At 44.3% G+C, this 22,424-nt stretch overlaps 1 protein-coding gene across 2 annotated transcripts; it reads left to right on the forward strand.

Moving 5' to 3' along the window:
- The first annotated feature begins 599 nt into the window (after positions 1–599).
- LOC139541488 (EEIG family member 2-like) lies at positions 600–22,018 on the forward strand. Of its 2 annotated transcripts, XM_071346176.1 has the most exons (11): positions 600–862; positions 9,113–9,233; positions 9,395–9,424; positions 9,942–10,058; positions 10,282–10,328; positions 12,408–12,502; positions 15,364–15,462; positions 16,576–16,888; positions 17,240–17,376; positions 20,437–20,506; positions 20,693–22,016. In XM_071346176.1, the coding sequence occupies exons 1-11, from the start codon at positions 717–719 to the stop codon at positions 20,733–20,735; spliced, it is 1,218 nt and encodes a 405-aa protein (XP_071202277.1). In that variant the 5' UTR covers positions 600–716; the 3' UTR covers positions 20,736–22,016. The 2 variants fall into 2 exon arrangements, with proteins under 2 accessions (XP_071202277.1, XP_071202278.1); XM_071346177.1 differs by lacking the exon at positions 15,364–15,462 and having other exon boundaries at positions 20,693–22,018.
- The last annotated feature ends 406 nt before the right edge of the window (positions 22,019–22,424 follow it).

Raw genomic sequence — 22,424 nt, forward strand, 5'->3', positions numbered from 1 at the left:
AAATTAGTTTGGTTACAGTCTCTCCACTCCTTATAAGCCCTCCTACTCCCCCATCACCACGTTTCTATTAGTCATCTGAATAGATTCTCTGCCCTGCCCAACTCTGACAGCTGAGTATGCAGTGTATGGTCTGTAAAGTATATGATCTCCCTGTAACTCACTGTCTGCTACATAATGTATTTATAACTTATATAACGAATCATCTCTGTCTCTCTCTGTGTGTGTGTGTGTGTGTGTGTGTGTGTGTGTGTGTGTGTGTGTGTGTGTGTGCGTTCGTGCGTGCGTGCGTGTGTAAGTACGCTCATTTGCCACAAGATGGTGACAAAGTACTGCTGCCTTTTCCATTCAGACTACACCGATACATTGTACTGTTAATGCACTCTTCTTTCCCTCTTTAATGTTACTTATTGGCTGGGGAGTTAATAAAATATGGAAACAGAATAGATCCCAACTTTAAAAACAGTAACAAACAAGTTAACCAAAAGATAGAAAACAGATTGACCGCAGCGCTTATAATGTAGGTGACCTGGAACGCACCATGCAGTCCCCTATAAATATAGGTGACCCGGAACGAGCCCGAAGACTTCCTCTGTGGCTGACTGTAGCAGGAATATTGTCACTCACCAATCATCGCCGCTGCTATGGGGGTGTGTTGAGATTAAAAAGGACTGACATCCATAGAAGAAAGACACATTATCAGGCTCAACTAACGGTTTATGGATTTCATGATGATGAAGAAAAAGAAATTCAAGTTTAAAGTGGATTTCGAGCTGGATGAGCTCTCTTCTGTCCCCTTTGTCAACGGTGTCCTGTTTTGTAAAGTCCGACTCCTTGACGGCGGTTTCTCCGAGGAGTCGTCTCGGTAAGAATGCTAACGTTAACTGCTAGCTAGCGAGAAACTCAATGCTAGATAATGTTTTATTATATTGTACCTATTATCTGTAACGTTCAGAATTTCCAACATTAGGCAATAGCCATACATTGGTAGTTAGCTAGGTATAACATTGTTACCGTAACCTAGATAACGTTAGCTGGCTGCCAGGCTAGCAACCGTCATCTGACTAGCACCATCACATCAGTGCACAGCTTCGGCTGTAAACAATGCCAGGTTGGATCGGCATGTATAGCTAGCAAGGAAGGTACTGCTAAACCCTGTCGTTAGTATGCACAATAGATGTCTGTCTGCGAGGATGATGGAGTGGAGAGAGTCACAAGTAGGAACATGTTCCATTTTACATTTGAGAACATTGTCAGTATCACACTACAATGGTGCATGACATGGTCAAAGTCCAGGCTCAATAAATGGGTAATAGATCAAAAATAAATACAGGCAACACTTTACATTAGTGCCCTTATTACTGTGTAATTACTCCTCGAAGTAGCGTGTGACAACTACTGACAGGACGGGTCATAGGGTGCACAGTGCACTCGATTGGTTTTATGATAAATGGTCTGAGTTCCTCTCACAGAGTGGATTGTTTTTGATTTCATAATGTTTAGCTAATCAAGTAGCTAATCTCCTTGCCTCTGAAAGCCATCTCCTACTGTAGCTTTAACTCCACATTAACCTGATACCTGAGGAGGAGAGAGGAAATGTGGTGTGGAGGCTAAATATGTACAGCAATCCTTTAGCAGAGTCGGTGTGGCTTGCCGTTGTCAGTCCAAGCCTCCAGTATTCACTATGACGTCATACTTTTTCCTAAACTTTTGTTGCTTCCTCTTTCCATTGATTGACACGAATCTTAGATTTCACAGTGCCATCCATTCAGCAGTGATGTGACAGCAGCTTCTTCCTGATTCATGGTCATGATGCTGCATCTCTTTGTGCAAGGCAGGATACAGGGCCTGAGTCTGGGCGTCTGAAACGGGCTGGCTCTGGTCAGGTTAGCCTACCCAACATCTGTACTCTGGAGCCTGTCCGTAGCTCTGCACACGTCCCCAGGCCCGGATAAGCTTGTCAGATTTGCAGACGTGAGATGGAGCTTAGCCTATGCAGGGGTTGTGTGCAAGCTTGATACTTTAATTTCTAAATGATTTGCCTTTGGCAAATCCTTCTCTTAATCTGGTAAAAACTTCCTCTGACTGAGTGGTAGGCCTGTGTATGAATAGAGAGCCTCTGTGTTTCTGTTTGTTTGGGTTCCTTTCACTGTGAATAAGCCAGACCACACCACGCCAGCCCCTCTGATGCCATCGCTGATTCCTTCAGTGTGCGGGTGCTTCTGTAATGGCCTCAGTAATGGATATTTATGAGTCTGTCAGTGCCACAGTGTTTCCTCTAGAATAATTTGTAGCATTTGGAGGGAAAAGGGGTTGATCCCTTTGTTTTCTGCATCCGGGGTCCCCTCCGGAGAATTGTAGAAGGACTGAGAAGCTCAGTTCTGGTGACTTTTTAAAAGGACATTCTACTCCAAAATGAATAGAAAATTATGACACCATCTAAAATGTAATTTCCTCATCCAGAAATGAGCCCAATAACATATTTGTAAAATTATTAGTAAAAAATATTTGAACATATTGGACCATGCATATAGCTTGTGCATGGTCCATATTATCAGGTATGTTATTAGCAATAAGAATTATTACCTGTCGCCCAACTGATGCAGCATAGTGACTATAAATAAATAAGGGCTCCGAATTAAGATGCAAAGATGCCTGCAGAAAGAATGGGCTGTCAGCTATGACATGGCACCTTGAGTTTGAAAAAAATCTCTTTTGGTTATTGAACTACCGTAAGTGTAGTGGTTTTATACCCGGTAATGGAATTACTACACAGAAATGCATAATTATGGCTATAAATGCCATCTTCACGTTTCACAAGTTTGGACATTACATTACAGTACACTGTGATTTTCTTTAATATACTGCATTGTACTATCCGAACTGAAACGTATGCCTATGATGCGTTCGGATTTGGTCCAGTCCGGTCTGTCTGTGGACGTTAACATGAAGGCCAGGGTGGACTGACTGAATTTCAACTACTTTTCAACGTCCATCGACGTCCGGTGTCGGTCGGTGCTCAGTGGTTGCTAGTTACAGTAAATGGGAGGAGAGGGGGGCTCATGGTAGGTGTCAGTAAGAGCTGGGAGAGGTGACATTAACTGGAGAGAGAGGCAGAGCAAGAGAAAGAGAGAGAAGGGAGTGGTTGTCCAGATTCAGACTGTTTTAACACTCTTGGTTTGACCACCAGACAACAGAAAGACAAAGAAACAGTTATGAGCTGAACGTAACATTATGCCAGTGGAAGGGAGCAGGTGACCCAACTGGTTTGTGACTACTGATTTCCCATTGTATATAACTAATTGGTAGGTCTACCATTACTTGTTACTTCTGGAACTATCATTATCCCCTCTCTTCATGAGGGAGAGAAATTAGAAAATATCTTAAAGATACAGTGAGTTCCAAAATTATTATGACAGTGACAATTTTGTTGTTGTTTTGACTCTGTACTCCAGCACTTTGGATTTGAAATGATAAGAGACTTGCTTAGTTAAATCAAATAAATAAAAACCGTTTAGAAATGACTTTTTGTACGTAGTTCCCCCCCACCCCATTTTAGGTGACCAAAGACTGGAACAAGCTGCAACAGTTTTATCTCAATCTCTTCATTCAAAGACTCAATCATGGACTGACAGTTGTGGCTGCTTTGCGTGATGTATTGTTGTCTCTACCTTCTTGCACTTTGTGCTGTTGTCTGTGCCCAATAATGTTTGTACCATGTTTTGTTATGCTATCATCCTGTGTTGTCATGTGTTGCTGCCTTGCTATGTTGTTGTCTTAGGTCTCTCTTTATGTAGTTTTGTCTCTCTTGTCGTGATGTGTGTTTTGTCATATATACACTGCTCAAAAAAATAAAGGGAACACTTAAACAACACAATGTAACTCCAAGTCAATCACACTTCTGTGAAATCAAACTGTCCACTTAGGAAGCAACACTGATTGACAATAAATTTCACATGCTGTTGTGCAAATGGAATAGACAACAGGTGGAAATTATAGGCAATTAGCAAGACACCCCCAATAAAGGAGTGGTTCTGCAGGTGGTGATCACAGACCACTTCTCAGTTCCTATGCTTCCTGGCTGATGTTTTGGTCACTTTTGAATGCTGGCGGTGCTTTCACTCTAGTGGTAGCATGAGACGGAGTCTACAACCCACACAAGTGGCTCAGGTAGTGCAGCTCATCCAGGATGGCACATCAATGTGAGCTGTGGCAAGAAGGTTTGCTGTGTCTGTCAGCGTAGTGTCCAGAGCATGGAGGCGCTACCAGGAGACAGGCCAGTACATCAGGAGACGTGGAGGAGGCCGTAGGAGGGCAACAACCCAGCAGCAGGACCGCTACCTCCGCCTTTGTGCAAGGAGGAGCAGGAGGAGCACTGCCAGAGCCCTGCAAAATGACCTCCAGCAGGCCACAAATGTGCATGTGTCTGCTCAAACGGTCAGAAACAGACTCCATGAGGGTGGTATGAGGGCCCGACGTCCACAGGTGGGGGTTGTGCTTACAGCCCAACACCGTGCAGGACGTTTGGCATTTGCCAGAGTTGTGCACCGGTGTCGCCTCTTCACTGTTGACATTGAGACTGGTGTTTTGTGGGTACTATTTAATGACGCTGCCAGTTGAGGACTTGTGAGGCATCTGTTAATCGAACTAGACACTCTAATGTACTTGTCCTCTTGCTCAGTTGTGCACCGGGGCCTCCCAATATTTATTGAAGCTGATTCAGCAACTAACCATGATTCAGATGACCATCCAATCCATGCTAGATTACGGAGACATAATTTATAGATCGGCAGGTAAGGGTCCTCTCGAGTGGCTAGATGTTCTTTACCATTCGGCCATCAGATTTGCCACCAATGCTCCTTAAAGGACATATCACTGCACTCTATACTCCTCTGTAAACTGGTCATCTCTTTATACCCGTCGCAAGACCCACTGGTTGATGCTTATTTATAAAACCCTCTTAGTCCTCACTCCCCCCTATCTGATATATCTACTGCAACCCTCATCCTCCACATACAACATCTCTTTTGCCAATCACATTCTGTTAAAGTTTTATCTCATTCTCTTTATTCAAAGACTCAATCATGGACACTCTTACTGACAGTTGTTGCTGCTTTGCATAATGTATTGTTGTCTCTACCTTCTTGCACTTTGTGCTGTTGTCTGCCAAATAATGTTTGTACCATGTTTTGTGCTGCTACCATGTTGTCATGTGTTGCTGCCTTGCTATGTTGTTGTCTTACGTCTCTCTTTATGTAGTGTTGTGTTGTCTCTCTTGTCGATGTGTGTTTTGTCCTATATTTACATTACATTAAAAAAAGTCTCAGCCCCTGTCCCCGCAGGAGGCCTTTTGGTAGGCCGTCATTGTAAATAAGAATTTGTTCTAAACTGACTTGCCTAGTTAAATAAAGGTTAAATAAATAAATAAATAAAAAAGAATAGAATTAACACGTTAGCATAAGTATAATACAGGAAGGCACAATTTATAGTCCAATATTTACTGCTCAATCAATTGACATGGATAGGCCTGCTACTAGGCCATAGTTTATACTGGAGGATAAAGGGATACATTATAAGCTAATGCTCTACTGTAATGTATCCTACAGTAAGTGCCAGTGGATATGATTCACTGTGAGATTATTTCTAAGGAAATAAATCATGTGAAAGACAAATGCCTTCTCTGTTAGTTCTGTGAGAGAACAACCACAATGCACCATTTTACAGGCTGGTATTTTTAAACAAAGAGAATAGTTCTCAGTGCTTTTGGTGTTTCTCATTGAAAATAACAAGTTAATGAGTTTAAAAAAAAAATCTAAGCAGAATGTGTGTCGTTCCTGGGAGAAGAACCAGATCTGTGATTCATCCTGTGTCCCTTGTAGGGGAAAGATTTTCTCTCTGCCTTGCTTTCTTTTCTATCTTTCCTTCTCTTGGCGTGTCATTCCTTCTGCATTGTCTGCCAGACAGAAATCCCTGGCGCCCAGTTTTATTAGGTCTCTATGGTTACCAAAGTTCATGAAGTTGCTGAAAAGAAGAATAGAAAATAAACAATGTAGCAAAGTTTTCTCCGGCAATACCCGGACCCCAGATAATGCCACTGACTCAGTGAACAAAAAAAATAATAGCTTATTAGTAAAGACGTGTATTTTAATGGTAAACATGTATTATCTTTTTAATATGGCATCTACACAAACTAATGTTTTTGTCTAATTGCCAAATGAATCACTTCAAAAAGTAGGCTACCTGCACACATTCGACCACTCCAAAAAGAATTCCAGCATCCAAACAGTGCACTGTGCACCTGCCGTTTGAAGGGAAAGAGACATGTGTTACCAACAAGTGTGATGTCATTCGGCGATTGTCATTAGGCCTACACTCTTGTAGCATGAATTAAAATCTCCCTCAGTTTGTCTCCACGTACCCTATAATGACAAAGCAAAAACAGGATTTTAGAAATGTTTGCTAATTTCAACAACAATAAATTGGGGGGGAAATATCACATTTACATAAGTTTTCAGACCCTTTACTCAGTACTTTGTTGAAGCAACTTTGGTAGCTATTACTGCCTCGAATCTTCTTGGGTATGACGCTACAAGCTTGGCACACCTATATTTGGGGAGTTTCTACCATTCTTTTCTGCAGATCCTCTCAAGCTCTCATGTTGGTTGGGGAGCGTTGCTGCACAGCTATTTTCAGGTCTCTCCAGGCCACTCAAGGACATTCAGAGACTTGTCCCGAAGCCACACCTGCGTTGTCTTGGCTGTGTGCTTAGGGTTGTTTTCCTGTTGGAAGGTGAACCTTCGCCCCAGTCTGAGGTCCTGAGCGCTCTGGAGCAGGTTTTCATCAAGGATCTCTCTGTACTTTGCTCTGTTCATCTTACCCTCAATCCTGACTAGTGTCCCAGTCCCTGCCGCTGAAAAACACCCCCACAGCATGATGTTGCCACCACTATGCTTCACCGTAGGGATGGTGCCTGGGCTCCTCCAGAAGGGACGCTTGCCATTTAGGCCAAAGATTTCAATCTTAGTTTCATCAGACCAGAGAATCTTGTTTCTCATGATCTGAGAGTCTTTACGTACCATTTGGAAAACTCCAAGCGGGCTGTCATGTGCCTTTTACTGAGGAGTGGCTTCCATCTGGCCACTCTACCATAAAGGCCTGATTGGTGGAGTGCTGCAGAGATGGTTGTCCTTCTGGAAGGTTCTCCCATTTCTACAGAGGAACTCTAGAGCTCTGTCAGTGTGACCATCAGGTTCTTGATCACCTCCCTGACCAAGGCCCTTCTCCCCCGATTGCTCAGCTTGGCCGGGCGGCCAGCTCTAGGAAGAGGCTTGGTGGTTCCAAACATTTTACATTTAGGAATGATGGAGGCCACTGTGTTCTTAAGGAACTTACATTTTGAAGAAATGTTTTGGTACCCTTCCCCAGATCTGTGCCTCGACACAATCTTGTATCGGAGCTCTACAGACAATTCCTTCTACCTCATGGCTTGGTTTTGGCTCTGACTTGCACTGTCAACTGTGGGACCTTATATAGACAGGTGTGTGCCTTTCCAAATCATGTCCAATCAATTGAATTTACCACAGGTGGACTCCAATCAAGTTGTAGAAACATCTCAAGGATGATCAATGGAAGGATGCACCTGAGCTCAATTTCGAGTCTCATAGCACAGGGTCTGAATACTTATGTAAATAAGGTATTTCAGTGTTTTATTTGTAAAAGTTTTGTAAAAATTTCAGTTTTTGCTTTGTCGTTATGGGGTGTTGTGTGTAGATTGCTGAGGATTTTTTTTTTTTTAATCCTTTTTAGAATAAGGCTAATGTAACAAAATGTGGAAAAAGTCTAGGGGTCTGAGTACTTTCCGAAGTACTCTGTATCTGCCTTCATTAAAACAAATATAGACTCTTAGCTTTCATTTGACACCCAATTTGACATGCTCCTATGAACTTCCCATGTTAGTTCTCAGGGGTCCTTTTACATGGAAATGACCTAAAATGACGGGACATCTGAAAAGGGGCTGAAATACGGAAGCATACGGATACAGCAGTATCTGTCCCGAGCTCATCGCCACAGGAAACTGAGGGCCCAGTTGAAACAATGTTGCAAGTTCGCTCAAGACAGGCAGACAGGCGGCTTAGAGAGATTAATGCGATTGAAAGAACCTGAACCAACTGTCAGAGAGGCGGGGCTGTTTGTTTAATTTGGAATAAGCTTTTATTTTCATAGTACTAATGCAGCTGTACAAAATTGCATTTTAACAAATAGAATTAAAGACCAGCCCCCACCCCTGTAATTTGGACACTGGTCACACCCTGTTATTGGATTAAAGGAGTAGGTTACAGCTAATCGTCTAGTTAGTTAGAACCCTGAGCTCAGCCTGAGGTGTATGGGGAATGGAATACCCAGCAGGATGGGGAGTTCCCTGTTTGAGTATTATGTAAGGAGTTTTTTTTTCATAAGATGATGTCATGTTGTAAGGATTATTAATTTATATTTTTATTTCCAACGACATCATCAGTTGTTCACTATAGAGGAGAGATGTGAGAGTTGTAAGTGTATTGGTCCATTTAGATCAGGGGGATTGGACAGAAGGGAGATGGTGAGAACATTGAGTGGGCGAAGTCAGAGAGGATGCCAGAGGAAGAAGAGCTATCTGGAGAACTGGAATACTACCCCCTACACACTCTCTTTCAATTTCTTTCAATCTCTTCCCCTCCTACCATTCTCTCTCTCAACACTTAGGCCTATGCTGAGCAGGGTTAGTAAAATTACATTATTGAAACAGGACAATAATCCATTTCAATGGACTATCAAGAGTTTCTGTGAACCACATGGTTAAATACTCTACAGTTGGTCTCCATTAACATGCAGGGATGGGTTCTAGTGAGAATCTGTAATCAATAACCTATTAGGCCCATGTTTAATGATCATAATGTTTCCTTTAAGATAAATCTATCCCTCTGGATTGTCAAGCTGACCCATGTCCTTAGTTGGACCGTCCCATGTTTCCAGTTGGCTAGCCTCGCTTTCAGACGGTGTGTGATACTATCACCTATGCCATGCGATTGGTGCTGATGTTGTGTATCAATATGTGACCATTTCTGTATTTCTACTACAGGGAGCCGGTCCATGCTAACTGTGTACGCTGGAAGAAGAGGTTCACCTTCCCCTGTAAGATGAGTGCCACCGCTGGGACGGGCGTGCTCGACCCCTGTGTGTGCCGCGTGTCTGTCAGGAAGGTATGGCCCTCAGACTCCTATTCAACCTGTTCATCCTGTTCCTATTAATGTTGTAAAACCTCATCTGGAACATAGATTGGCATAAGGCATGTCTATAAAGTTGACTGGTTTCTGCTTTGTCACTGTTTACATTCAAATGATTTCACTGTTTTATTTGATAGGAGCTAAAGGGTGGGAAGACGTACGCAAAGGTACTGTTTCAGAGATTGATTCCTTTTTACACTCTTCTTGCTTTCTTTCCCAATACATAGTTACATTGATCTATGCTTAGTGAACAGATTGTTTTCTCTGCCTGCAGGTAGTCTAGAGTTGGTGTCACAGTTAAGCTCTGTCCATGTGGTACACTGCAAATTATTTGTTCTAATGGTAAAATATTATGCACACTTAGGCCTACAGGAAGTGAAAAAACACTAATTGATTACAGTGTTAAACAATTTAAATTGTAATGATTAGCTTTTACCTTAAATGGGAAATTACCTAGATAATAGCCAGTATATCCAATTCAAGTTTATGCTCCAGAGACTAAAAATAGTAAATTAAATCAATAAAGCCAGAGAAAATGGATTAGTCTACGGTTCTTCCTTTGGTTTCTCTATAGAGACACTGAAAGGTTGAGGTACAGAAAAAGATTGATAGGAGAAAAACAACAAAGCCCACAACACCACCCTGCAGCTCTGTCTGCAAGTTAACCTGATCCTCTCTCCTCAGCTTGGCTTTGCAGACCTAAACCTGGCTGAGTTTGCTGGTTCTGGGAACACGACACGTAGATGTCTACTGGAAGGTTACGACACTAAGAACACCCGGCAGGACAACTCCATACTCAAGGTACTGATGGGAGAATGGGTTTCTATCAATTCCACTATATCATATCAGTCTCCGCTGCTTTCTTCTAGCCTGGTCCCAGATCTGTTTGTGATGTCTTGCCAACTCTTATCTTATTGTCATTGTCAAGCGAGTTGGCTAGACAGCACAAACAGATCTGGGACCAGGCTAGGTTTTGTATGCCAGTGTCAAGAGAGCTCAAACCTCCGTTTTCTTTTTGTAACAGGTTATCATCAGCACACAACTCATGTCCGGGGACCCCTGTTTTAAAACGTAAGTGGTGCCTTCACTTTTTTAAATTAAGGCCTATTATGATTTGGTTTTTAGATACGAGAAATGTTTAAAATGCAATTGAAGAAAATACGCTCAGATTTCCCCCTACAGTGAAGCGCATTCAGATTTGCATAGCATTTCCCTTTGTGACCAATGTTTATCCGCCCACCTACACTTCAGCAAGGATTCCTTCCTGCTTCTCTATGATAGGCTACAGTTGTGTGGGGGGGTTTAAGGAAGGAGAATTATTCTATAGTATTTATTTGTAATACGGAGTAGGAACACAGTGGGTGTCATTTAGATTGTAGGTGAGAGAAAGAACATTTCAAACTAAGCTTTCATGGTGAAAGCAATTCATTTCCTCACTGATTTAGTGTCCTACATTTCAGGTTACATAAAACTGTCAACACCACTTTAGAGTAAATACTGTGTTATACTGTAAAGTCTAGCAAAAGAAAAGGTTTGCACATACTCTTTTAAACCAAGGCCGTATTCAGTGGGTTGCAATGTTGTAAATAGAAATGTAGACTAATCTTGCACAGAGAGATGTCCCTCTTGGACATGACAGAGTAATATCTGTTTTTAGAAATGTATCTGTTATTTCTGTGGTGTTGCATCCTTATGAATAAGCTCCAGGTCTTGAGGACTTTGCCTGTTAGACTGTGTGAGGAGTGTGTAGCATGGGGAGTCAGGGATCAGCACAGCATTAGAGAAGGCTTTACATGGGATGAAGTTATGATGGGAGCCAGCGGGACGTGCTCATCTCTCCAACCCTGCAACCCTAACGCAGGGCCATTTTGGCCCGTGTCCATGTTTGTGTGGGAGCGGTTCCAAGAATGTGAGGAGGATTGTACCCAGCAGATGTGTCTGTGTAAACTAAACTAGAGCAGACCAGGGTGGGGCGATGAAACAGTGGTCACAGCTGAGTTGGCTGGCCAAGTACCACACCACAGCATCATCCTGTACAGGGTTAAAACAGCAGACTAACATCCAGGGTAGGTCTATAGTCTCACTGTCTCTAGGAGGTCTAGGTGACTGTGAAGTTGTTTCAGCCATGTATTCTGAGAACACGAGAGGAGTGGGGCGGAGATAAGAGATAAAGTAGAGTGGACAATATGTTATTTCAGCCCCAGTCTGTGTTGGAAAATGACAAGGAACGCCAACTGCCCCTGGAGCAGGAGATGACCCAAAAATGTATTATGTGCTATTGCCTTGGGCAGATAGTGTAGGAAAGCTGTTGATCATTAGACTCACTGTCTTGGAGGGTTTAAGGCAGCCCCCCGCACCTCTCTGATTCAGAGGGGTTGGGTTAAATGCGGAAGACGTATTTCAGTTGCATACATTCAGTTGTACAACTGACTAGGTATCCCTTTCTCCTTCCCTTTCCTTTAATAAAAACACAGAGCAAATCACTGACAGAGCTTTAATTAAAAAACACTTGCATGAATGTTTTAGACATACTTACAACTCTTTTCAAAATCATTTTTTTATTTTATTATTTCACCTTTATTTAACCAGGTAGGCTAGTTGAGCTGCTCAGATAGCTGATGTTTAAAGTTAGTGAGGGAAATATAAGTCTCCAGCTTCAGCGAATTTTGCAATTCGTTCCAGTCATTGGCAGCAGAGAACTGGAAGGAAAGGCGGCCAAAGCAGGTGTTGGCTTTGGGGATGACCAGTGAGATATACCTGCTGGAGCGCGTGCTACGGGTGGGTGTTGTTATCGTGACCAGTGAGCTGAGATAAGGCGGATATTTACCTAGCATACACTTATAGATGACCTGGAGCCAGTGGGTCTGGTGACGAATATGTAGCGAGGGCCAGCCGACTAGAGCATACAGGTCGCAGTGGTGGGTGGTATAAGGGGCTTTGGTGACAAAACGGATGGCACTGTGATAGACTGCATCCAGTTAGCTGAGTAGAGTATTGGAAGCTATTTTGTAAATGACATCGCCGAAGTCGAGGATCGGTAGGATAGTCAGTTTTACGAGGGTATGTTTGTCAGCGTGAGTGAAGGAGGCTTTGTTGCGAATAATTTGTGTTGCTGTGCATGAACCAACCCCCTCTGTTTGTCCTCCACAGGCCTCCTTCCACAGGCACATTCATCGGCGTCCAGGGAGATGCAGAGAGCCTCCTGGAAGAGAGGAAGGGAGGGGACAACCAGAAGGCCTTCATGGGTAAAATGAGACTAGACTAACTACTCCTTACTACACCTCTTCTCCCACAGAACTCACCACAGTGCATTTATATGATTCAGTCAGCGTTCCTCAGTCAGCGTTGGCGTGCATCATGAAATATAGCAGCTTTTAACAAACACGTCCGGTATAATAAATCTCTGGTAAATCAGAGGCAAGAGTGTATATATAGGTGTCGGATCTTAATTTGATCACTCTTTTGTTCGTTGCTGAGAATTTTCCTGCACCGCAGGAAATGCAGATGAGCTTTGTGATTTTCATAAATTCACTGAAAACTAACTAATACACTGTTATATTAATAGTATTCCACTTTTCATGTAGCCTCATTTTGGCCAGATATTAGCCTAACCACCGATCAAGCAACGTTATGGACTTAACATTCAAATCCTGTTGCTGCAAAGATTATTTTGCTGCGACAATTCAGGTCAAATTAAGATCCTACATCTGTAGGTCTATTAATCAAGGCACTTGCTTCTTATTCTGTTTGACAATTAAGTCATTAGCATAAATAAACCCTGCCAGCTGCTGAGCTGTATGCCTCAGAAAATACAGACCTGGAATGAGGAAAACCAGAAGTAGAATGATTGGATATAAATTACTGTATATGGAGCATTAGTTACTGACCATCGTTCCTCTCAGTCTCTGTGATTGATTCTTGTGATTGATCGAAGTCTGCTTTTCTCTCTGGCTGCAGTAACTTTGAGATTTGTTCCTGTACTAATAATAATATTCTTGAATGGCAGACTGACTTACTGTATAACCAGCTGCACCTATAGATTCTCTCAATCTTTAATCCAATCCAAGCCTCACCTGATACAGGAATGTGAATCGGTCTCGGTGTGATTCAGCTGCTGTTAATGTGTCATATCCAACATGTGTAGAAGAGAAGACCACTCCTCTCCCTTCGCTCTCTCTCCCTCTCTGTCTGAAGTGGTGTGTGCTCTACTCCCCAGGAGGCTTCATGTATAATTCAGGCTGTTTTTTTGATGCTCTCCGATCTCTCTGCCGCCGACCCTCACATGGTTATTGGTTAAAAATAGGAACACACTTTTGCGTCTGCGAGGGGAGGTCCACAGTGAAAGTGATTTTGATTGAAATTGTGTTGATAAGGGGATGACAGACTACTATGGACAACCTATTGTTTTCCACTTCATTTCCACTTGTTGTTTGGATGCTTTCACAGCGGTCCACCCTGTGAGCACAGGACTGAGGGAACATAGACATGTTCCCCTTTCACAGCGGTCCACCCTGTGAGCACAGGACTGAGGGAACAGACATGGTCCCCTTTCACAGCGGTCCACCCTGTGAGCACAGGACTGAGGGAACATAGACATGGTCCCCTTTCACAGCGGTCCACCCTGTGAGCACAGGACTGAGGGAACAGACATGGTCCCCTTTCACAGCGGTCCACCCTGTGAGCACAGGACTGAGGGAACAGACATGGTCCCCTTTCACAGCGGTCCACCCTGTGAGCACAGGACTGAGGGAACAGACATGGTCCCCTTTCACAGCGGTCCACCCTGTGAGCACAGGACTGAGGGAACATAGACATGGTCCCCTTTCACAGCGGTCCACCCTGTGAGCACAGGACTGAGGGAACAGACATGGTCCCCTTTCACAGCGGTCCACCCTGTGAGCACAGGACTGAGGGAACATAGACATGGTCCCCTTTCACAGCGGTCCACCCTGTGAGCACAGGACTGAGGGAACATAGACATGGTCCCCTTTCACAGCGGTCCACCCTGTGAGCACAGGACTGAGGGAACAGACATGGTCCCCTTTCACAGCGGTCCACCCTGTGAGCACAGGACTGAGGGAACATAGACATGGTCCCCTTTCACAGCGGTCCACCCTGTGAGCACAGGACTGAGGGACCAGACATGGTCCCCTTTCACAGCGGTCCACCCTGTGAGCACAGGACTGAGGGAACATAGACATGGTCCCCTTTCACAGCGGTCCACCCTGTGAGCACAGGACTGAGGGAACAGACATGGTCCCCTTTCACAGCGGTCCACCCTGTGAGCACAGGACTGAGGGAACATAGACATGGTCCCCTTTCACAGCGGTCCACCCTGTGAGCACAGGACTGAGGGAACAGACATGGTCCCCTTTCACAGCGGTCCACCCTGTGAGCACAGGACTGAGGGAACATAGACATGGTCCCCTTTCACAGCGGTCCACCCTGTGAGCACAGGACTGAGGGAACAGACATGGTCCCCTTTCACAGCGGTCCACCCTGTGAGCACAGGACTGAGGGAACATAGACATGGTCCCCTTTCACAGCGGTCCACCCTGTGAGCACAGGACTGAGGGAACAGACATGGTCCCCTTTCACAGCGGTCCACCCTGTGAGCACAGGACTGAGGGAACATAGACATGGTCCCCTTTCACAGCGGTCCACCCTGTGAGCACAGGACTGAGGGAACATAGACATGGTCCCCTTTCACAGCGGTCCACCCTGTGAGCACAGGACTGAGGGAACAGACATGGTCCCCTTTCACAGCGGTCCACCCTGTGAGCACAGGACTGAGGGAACATAGACATGGTCCCCTTTCACAGCGGTCCACCCTGTGAGCACAGGACTGAGGGAACATAGACATGCTCCCCTTTCACAGCGGTCCACCCTGTGAGCACAGGACTGAGGGAACATAGACATGGTCCCCTTTCACAGCGGTCAACCCTGTGAGCACAGGACTGAGGGAACATAGACATGGTCCCCTTTCACAGTGTGCTGGCCCTAGTTAATCTCTTCACTTTGAATACTGTTATAGGAATATTACTGTAATCCCAGTCCACTCTCAACCCATTACCAACCCCTATGTCCTGTTTTAAAAACCTGACAGAGAGCCGGGAAGGAAAGTGTCCCTCTGTTTCCGATGAACTTGGGGGCTCCTGCCATTCCCGAACATCCAGCTACGCTAGTCAGCAGTCTAAAGTCTCAGGTAGGCCCTCCTAATACTCCCAACACTAGCCATTCTAATGTACAGTGCAACATGTAGCGTGGAGATCTAGCTGGTGTGCCTCATTCTCTACCATGCTAACATACAACATAACTAGTCATCACTCAAAGTCCCAGTATGACTATTGTCACTTCCATACAGGCCATTGTACAACTGTCTGTCTCAGCATTTTATTTTCTCCATCTTTTTCTCCATTTTTACTTTGCTGAATTCCTCTGTCTGCATGCCTGGTGTCTTTTTGATGTGCCTATCTAACCTTGACCTATTTTACTGTGGTAATTAAAAAATAAATATGTTTATTGTGGTAAACTAATACAAGTAAAATCATTTACATCAGTATCCTATAACTAGACACATGGGTGGTCTGGCTAGTGAATGAAGGATCTGTTACAGGCAGATCAGATCGCCTATAATGAAGGGTCTGTAGGAAAGTGAGGAGTTCATTCAACTCCTCTGATAGCCAACTCACTCTGATAAACCTACTCCTACCATTGCTTCCTACATACATTAAATCAAGAGAAAAGTCTATAGACTAGTTGTACAATATTCTATTTTCTTTATAGTTTGGAGGGTTGGTTTTATATCAGTTAGCTTTGAGAGACATTTCAGACACACAGTGGTGGCTTGTAGTGATCCTGTAGGGTGTGTTAGTGTGTGGGCGATTTGCTCCCTTCATCGTAGCCTGACTAGCTAGCGGTACATTGAGACTCTGCAGTGTCTCTGCGTTAACAGTTTCCTGCAAACATGAATGCCATGTGAGTGTGTGGGCGCTAGGCTAGCATCCATCTCTGCTGCTAAATCATTGATCACACCGCAAGGCTTCAATCTGCTCCACTCTGAGTCCTTTTCCATAACACAAAACTGCTCTCTAAAATTGTGAATGATTGACATGTTGTATGCAGACATGTGACTCTTTTTGTGTGTATGAGTGACCATGTACTTAGTGTGTGAGTATGTGCTTTAGTGCATTATGCCTTGATGTTAATACTTATTGATATTAATGATCAATATTTTGAAGTAGCCTGCCTATGTGTCTGAATGCTTGTGTGTGCTCTAACCTCCTTGCTATTACCCCTCTGTCCCTCTCCACCCCAGGCTACAGCACAGGTCACTCCCGCTCCTCCAGCCTGTCAGAGTGTACCCACCGCAGGAACACTTCTGTGGGCAGCGCTTCCACCGGCATCGCCAGCATCCTGGAGCCCTCTGACGACACTAGGGACATCAGGGACCAGAGGGAGAGCAGGGACCGGGAGAGGGGAGACAGGGAAGCCAGGATGGGGATGATGCCCCCTACTGCTGGGGCGTCAGCCTGCACAGCCCTGCCTGAACACCCCACCCCCACCAGTACCATTGGTTCCTGTACAGGCACTCCGGTGAAGAGCGCCTCGTCCTGCGAACGCCTCAACAGGTGAGACTGAGAGACACCCCTGATCAATGATGCTAATGCTGTCTTGAAAAAAAGATTCTGTAATCTCAATGTAGACTTACTAATTGAACAAAGGATAAATAAATAGACAACCTCACACCTGAGCAAGCTGCTATGCTGAGATACAAGAGAGGTAGCCTAAGCAACAGTCTTTACATTACTGTACAGCCCTGTATCTCAATGACATTTCTGACTTATTGGACTAGTCACTCTTGTTACACAACAGCATCATGGATGTCACACACAAAAAAAAAAAGAAGATAACACTTTTTATCTGAAGAGACTGCATGTAACCTATGTGTTGTAACTTGATCCTGTATGTCCCACCACCAGACACCTGGTGAAGCAAGGGTCCATGGAGGGTCAGATGATGAGGGTGGAGGCATCGAGGGTGGATGCTGATGACGTGGTGGAGAAGATCCTTCAGAGTCAAGACTTCACCCCCAGCCTGCTGGACTCCAGCCATGAAGGTACCTAACAACCTAGTCAGAGACCAAGTTCCAGAGCCAGTCAGAGACCAAGTTCCAGAGCCAGTCAGAGACCAAGTTCCAGAGCCAGTCAGAGACCAAGTTCCAGAGCCAGTCCGAGACCAAGTTCCAGAGCCAGTCAGAGACCAAGGCAGGTTATAGTTTGACCTTAGAGGGGTAGTTCTACCTCTACATGCAGTTCTAACTCTAGAATTGTATACTGGGTCTAAAAATAAAGTTGAAAGCATGTTTGAGATGTGGTATTAGAATTCATGAAGTTAAATTACACTCCATTCCAGTAACATTTACACCAGTATTCATAAGTGATTAATTCAAATACTGTATAAAAGTTACCGTGAAAATTGTCAGTACAAATTAGTTGTAATAAAAAATAATATATACAGTTTAAATCGGAAGTTTACATACACTTAGGTTGGAGTCATTAAAACTCGTTTTTCAACCACTCCACAAATTCTTTGTTAACAAACTATAGTTTGGGCAAGTCGCTTAGGACATCTACTTTGTGCATGTCACAAGTAATATACACTGCTCAAAAAAATAAAGGGAACACTAAAATAACACATCCTAGATCTGAATGAATGAAATATTCTTATTAAATACTTTTTTCTTTACATAGTTGAATGTGCTGACAACAAAATCACACAAAAATTATCAATGGAAATCAAATTTATCAACCCATGGAGGTCTGGATTTGGAGTCACACTCAAAATTAAAGTGGAAAACCACACTACAGGCTGATCCAACTTTGATGTAATGTCCTTAAAACAAGTCAAAATGAGGCTCAGTAGTGTGTGTGGCCCCCACGTGCCTGTATGACCTCCCTACAACGCCTGGGCATGCTCCTGATGAGGTGGCGGATGGTCTCCTGAGGGATCTCCTCCCAGACCTGGACTAAAGCATCCGCCAACTCCTGGACAGTCTGTGGTGCAACGTGGCGTTGGTGGATGGAGTGAGACATGATGTCCCAGATGTGCTCAATTGGATTCAGGTCTGGGGAACGGGCGGGCCAGTCCATAGCATCAATGCCTTCCTCTTGCAGGAACTGCTGACACACTCCAGCCACATGAGGTCTAGCATTGTCTTGCATTAGGAGGAACCCAGGGCCAACTGCACCAGCATATGGTCTCACAAGGGGTCTGAGGATCTCATCTCGGGTACCTAATGGCAGTCAGGCTACCTCTGGCGAGCACATGGAGGGCTGTGCGGCCCCCCAAAGAAATGCCATCCCACACCATGACTGACCCACCGCCAAACCGGTCATGCTGGAGGATGTTGCAGGCAGCAGAACGTTCTCCACGGCGTTTCCAGACTCTGTCACGTCTGTCACGTGCTCAGTGTGAACCTGCTTTCATCTGTGAAGAGCACAGGGCGCCAGTGGCGAATTTGCCACTCTTGGTGTTCTCTGGCAAATGCCAAACGTCCTGCACGGTGTTGGGCTGTAAGCACAACCCCCACCTGTGGACGTCGGGCCCTCATACCACCCTCATGGAGTCTGTTTCTGACCGTTTGAGCAGACACATGCACATTTGTGGCCTGCTGGAGGTCATTTTGCAGGGCTCTGGCAGTGCTCCTCCTGCTCATCCTTGCACAAAGGCGGAGGTAGCGGTCCTGCTGCTGGGTTGTTGCCCTCCTACGGCCTCCTCCATGTCTCCTGATGTACTGGCCTGTCTCCTGGTAGCGCCTCCATGCTCTGGACACTACGCTGACAGACACAGCAAACCTTCTTGCCACAGCTCGCATTGATGTGCCATCCTGGATGAGTTGCACTACCTGAGCCACTTGTGTGGGTTGTAGACTCCGTCTCATGCTACCACTAGAGTGAAAGCACCGCCAGCATTCAAAAGTGATCAAAACATCAGCCAGGAAGCATAGGAACTGAGAAGTGGTCTGTGGTCACCACCTGCAGAACCACTCCTTTATTGGGGGTGTCTTGCTAATTGCCTATAATTTCCACCTGTTGTCTATTCCATTTGCACAACAGCATGTGAAATTTATTGTCAATCAGTGTTGCTTCCTAAGTGGACAGTTTGATTTCACAGAAGTGTGATTGACTTGGAGTTACATTGTGTTGTTTAAGTGTTCCCTTTATTTTTTTGAGCAGTGTGTATATATACACCTCATTTAACCTTTATTTTATCAGGGAGTCCTACTGAGACAAGGTCTCTTTCAGAGATGAGCCCTAAATACAGAAAAGACACAAAATATAAATATAAAATGTAATCAGAAAGAAAAACAAACATATTCATCAGTAATAAGGTCCTCAATCAGCTTTCTGAATTCCCCTAGAGGTACCAGCACATCAAATCTAAGAAAATGTTGAAGATTGTTCTACAAATAAGGTGCAAGAAAACTAAAAGCTGATTTACCTAACTCAGTAGAGACCAAAGGAATTTCCAGAGTTAACCATCCCTGAGACTGGGTTTGGTAACTCGTATGTCTAAAGTTTAGTTATGATGTTAGGTACAGTGGGACTTTTTGTAAAAGGGCTTTATAAATGAAAACATAGCAATGTATCAAACTAAGTGACATCGAAGAGGGCCAACCAACTTTCTGGTAGAGAATGCAGTGATGAGTACTAAAATTGTCATCCGTAATAAAGCGCATTGTGCTATGATAAACTGCATCTAACGGCTTTAATGAGGTAGCAGCTGCAATAATAAAGTAATAATATAAATAAATTATTATAATGATAATAAAGTAATAGTAATACATTTGCTTGCTCCCTGGTGACCTCAGTGATATAGAGTAGATTCTTACCGTGGGTGAGTACCCTATGCAGAGGGGGTTGATGGGGTTTTAATGAATTTCTCTACTGAGGAAGGATTGTGTCGCTGATACTCTTCAAGGTCCCGGCCTCCTCTACAGCGAGCAGAATGCTGCTGGAAATAGAATGCTCCTGTCAATACTGGATACATTTTTTGATCGCCTAGCAACCAAGCTCCTGATGAGGAGTGTTGATGTTTCATCTGCTAAATAAATAAAGCAGTTTCACCACAAATGCCACTCAAAGTTTGTGTGTCTGTCTGTTTCTGTTTGTTTCAGAGGAAGGCCTGCGGTTGTTTGTCGGTCCCGGAGGAAGCACTGCCCTTGGAAGCCATCACCTGCCTACCAGGTAGCCTAAGTCTTTAACAGAGTTACACTCACAATAATGCACACTTAAAATAGGATATATCAAATTTATTCATGTATAGATTTGTTTATTAAATGATTACTTAAAATGCTTATTATTTAAATTCAACCCACTTTCACCCCTCTCAGGTACTTACTTGTGATTGCTAATTTGTCCTATTTGTTTTAGGGTTGGCGCTGGTGCATATGAACAGGTGGTGATTAAACGTTAGGCCTAAACCCCACCAGGAGGATGAGTGGCACAGCTGACATCCAAAAGAACCATCAGTGGTTTTTATCTTTCTTTAATTCCAGCAAGCACATTTTATCCAACTGAACTGGCCTGTCAGAAATGGACTGCAACAGCGCCCTCTGGTGTGCTTACAGACTGTGTGCACTGTCTGTAGTCCCCTGTTAGATTAGCTCAGTGAAGTCAAGAAGAACATCACCACGCCTCGATCAGGGAAAGGAGTCAGACTATTAAAAACTGCAGTTTGAGGTCACAGGAAAACCTGACCTTTTCAGCTGAAGATCAAAGTGATTTGGTTCTGTGTTTGTCACCAGAATGAATGAAGCCTTTGCTGAAGAGGATGATGCCATGCTTTTTCAATACATTCCCTAGTTAACGCTAGTCCCCTAGTTTTCAGTCCTTTAGTTTTTCAACAATGTTTTTTATTTGTAACAGCCTTTTAATGTAGGATTTTAACTTTTGTTCACCAATAAGCTGCTAAAAGGTTGTGTGTGTGTGCGTCAGTGGAGGCTGGTGGGAGGAGCTATAGGAGGATGGGCTCATTGTAATGATTGGAATGGAATCAAACATGGTTTCCATGTTTGATACCGTTCAATTTATTCCATTCCAGTCATTACAATGAGCCTGTCCTATATCTCCTCCCACCAGCCTCCAATGGTGTGCATGTGTGTGGTTGCTACGTGTTTGTGTGTATGCATGACTGTGTGCGTGCCTATATGTCTCTGGTAAAGTGTTAAAGCCACTAGTCTGTTGTAATAATAGTAAGCCTACAATAATCCTGCAGTATACAGAGCCAGGGCTGAGGGCTGGGAGTGAGACTGTAGGTTATGTACTCTGTACTGAAGGTGACCCTGCTCCTCTCCTCTGCTGATCTCATTATTGGCAGAAATAGAAACCGCCTTACAATCTAACCGCTCTGCTCTTTTTATATGCTTGTTGGGAGGGAAATAGATGGTGAGGAGAGAAGCTCTGTTTGAGTGAGGTCAAGCTTGTGTTTGCTTCTTCTGAAAGAATCAGACTCTCAGGTTAAGATATCAGGGTTCCAATCTGGATGGCTCTTTTTTTGCAACGACCGATGACAGTGCGATTTAGAAACTGATGCAAGTCAACAGTTGATTCTTGCCAAGCTGACGTAGGTACAGAACGTTGTTCCGTAGGTAAAGATGAAGGCTACAGGACAAATTGTCAACAATTGAACTGCCATTGTACACACTTATTGGTCACCTTCTGTAGTACAACTCCAAAGAAAGAGGCGGTGTGGTCCATGAAGAAAGAGGCGGTGTGGTCCATGAAGAAAGAGGCGGTGTGGTCCATGAAGAAAGAGACGGTGTGGTCCATGAAGAATGAGACGGTGTTGTCCATGAAGAAAGAGACGGTGTGGTCCATGAAGAATGAGACGGTGTTGTCCATGAAGAAAGAGACGGTGTGGTCCATGAAGAATGAGACGGTGTTGTCCATGAAGAAAGAGACGGTGTGGTCCATGAAGAATGAGACGGTGTTGTCCATGAAGAAAGAGACGGTGTGGTCCATGAAGAATGAGACGGTGTTGTCCATGAAGAATGAGACGGTGTGGTCCATAAAGAATGAGACGGTGTTGTCCATGAAGAATGAGACGGTGTGGTCCATGAAGAAAGAGGCGGTGTGGTCCATGAAGAATGAGACGGTGTTGTCC

Source organism: Salvelinus alpinus, chromosome 16, assembly GCF_045679555.1.
Source record: "Salvelinus alpinus chromosome 16, SLU_Salpinus.1, whole genome shotgun sequence".
NCBI classification, from domain to species: domain Eukaryota; kingdom Metazoa; phylum Chordata; class Actinopteri; order Salmoniformes; family Salmonidae; genus Salvelinus; species Salvelinus alpinus.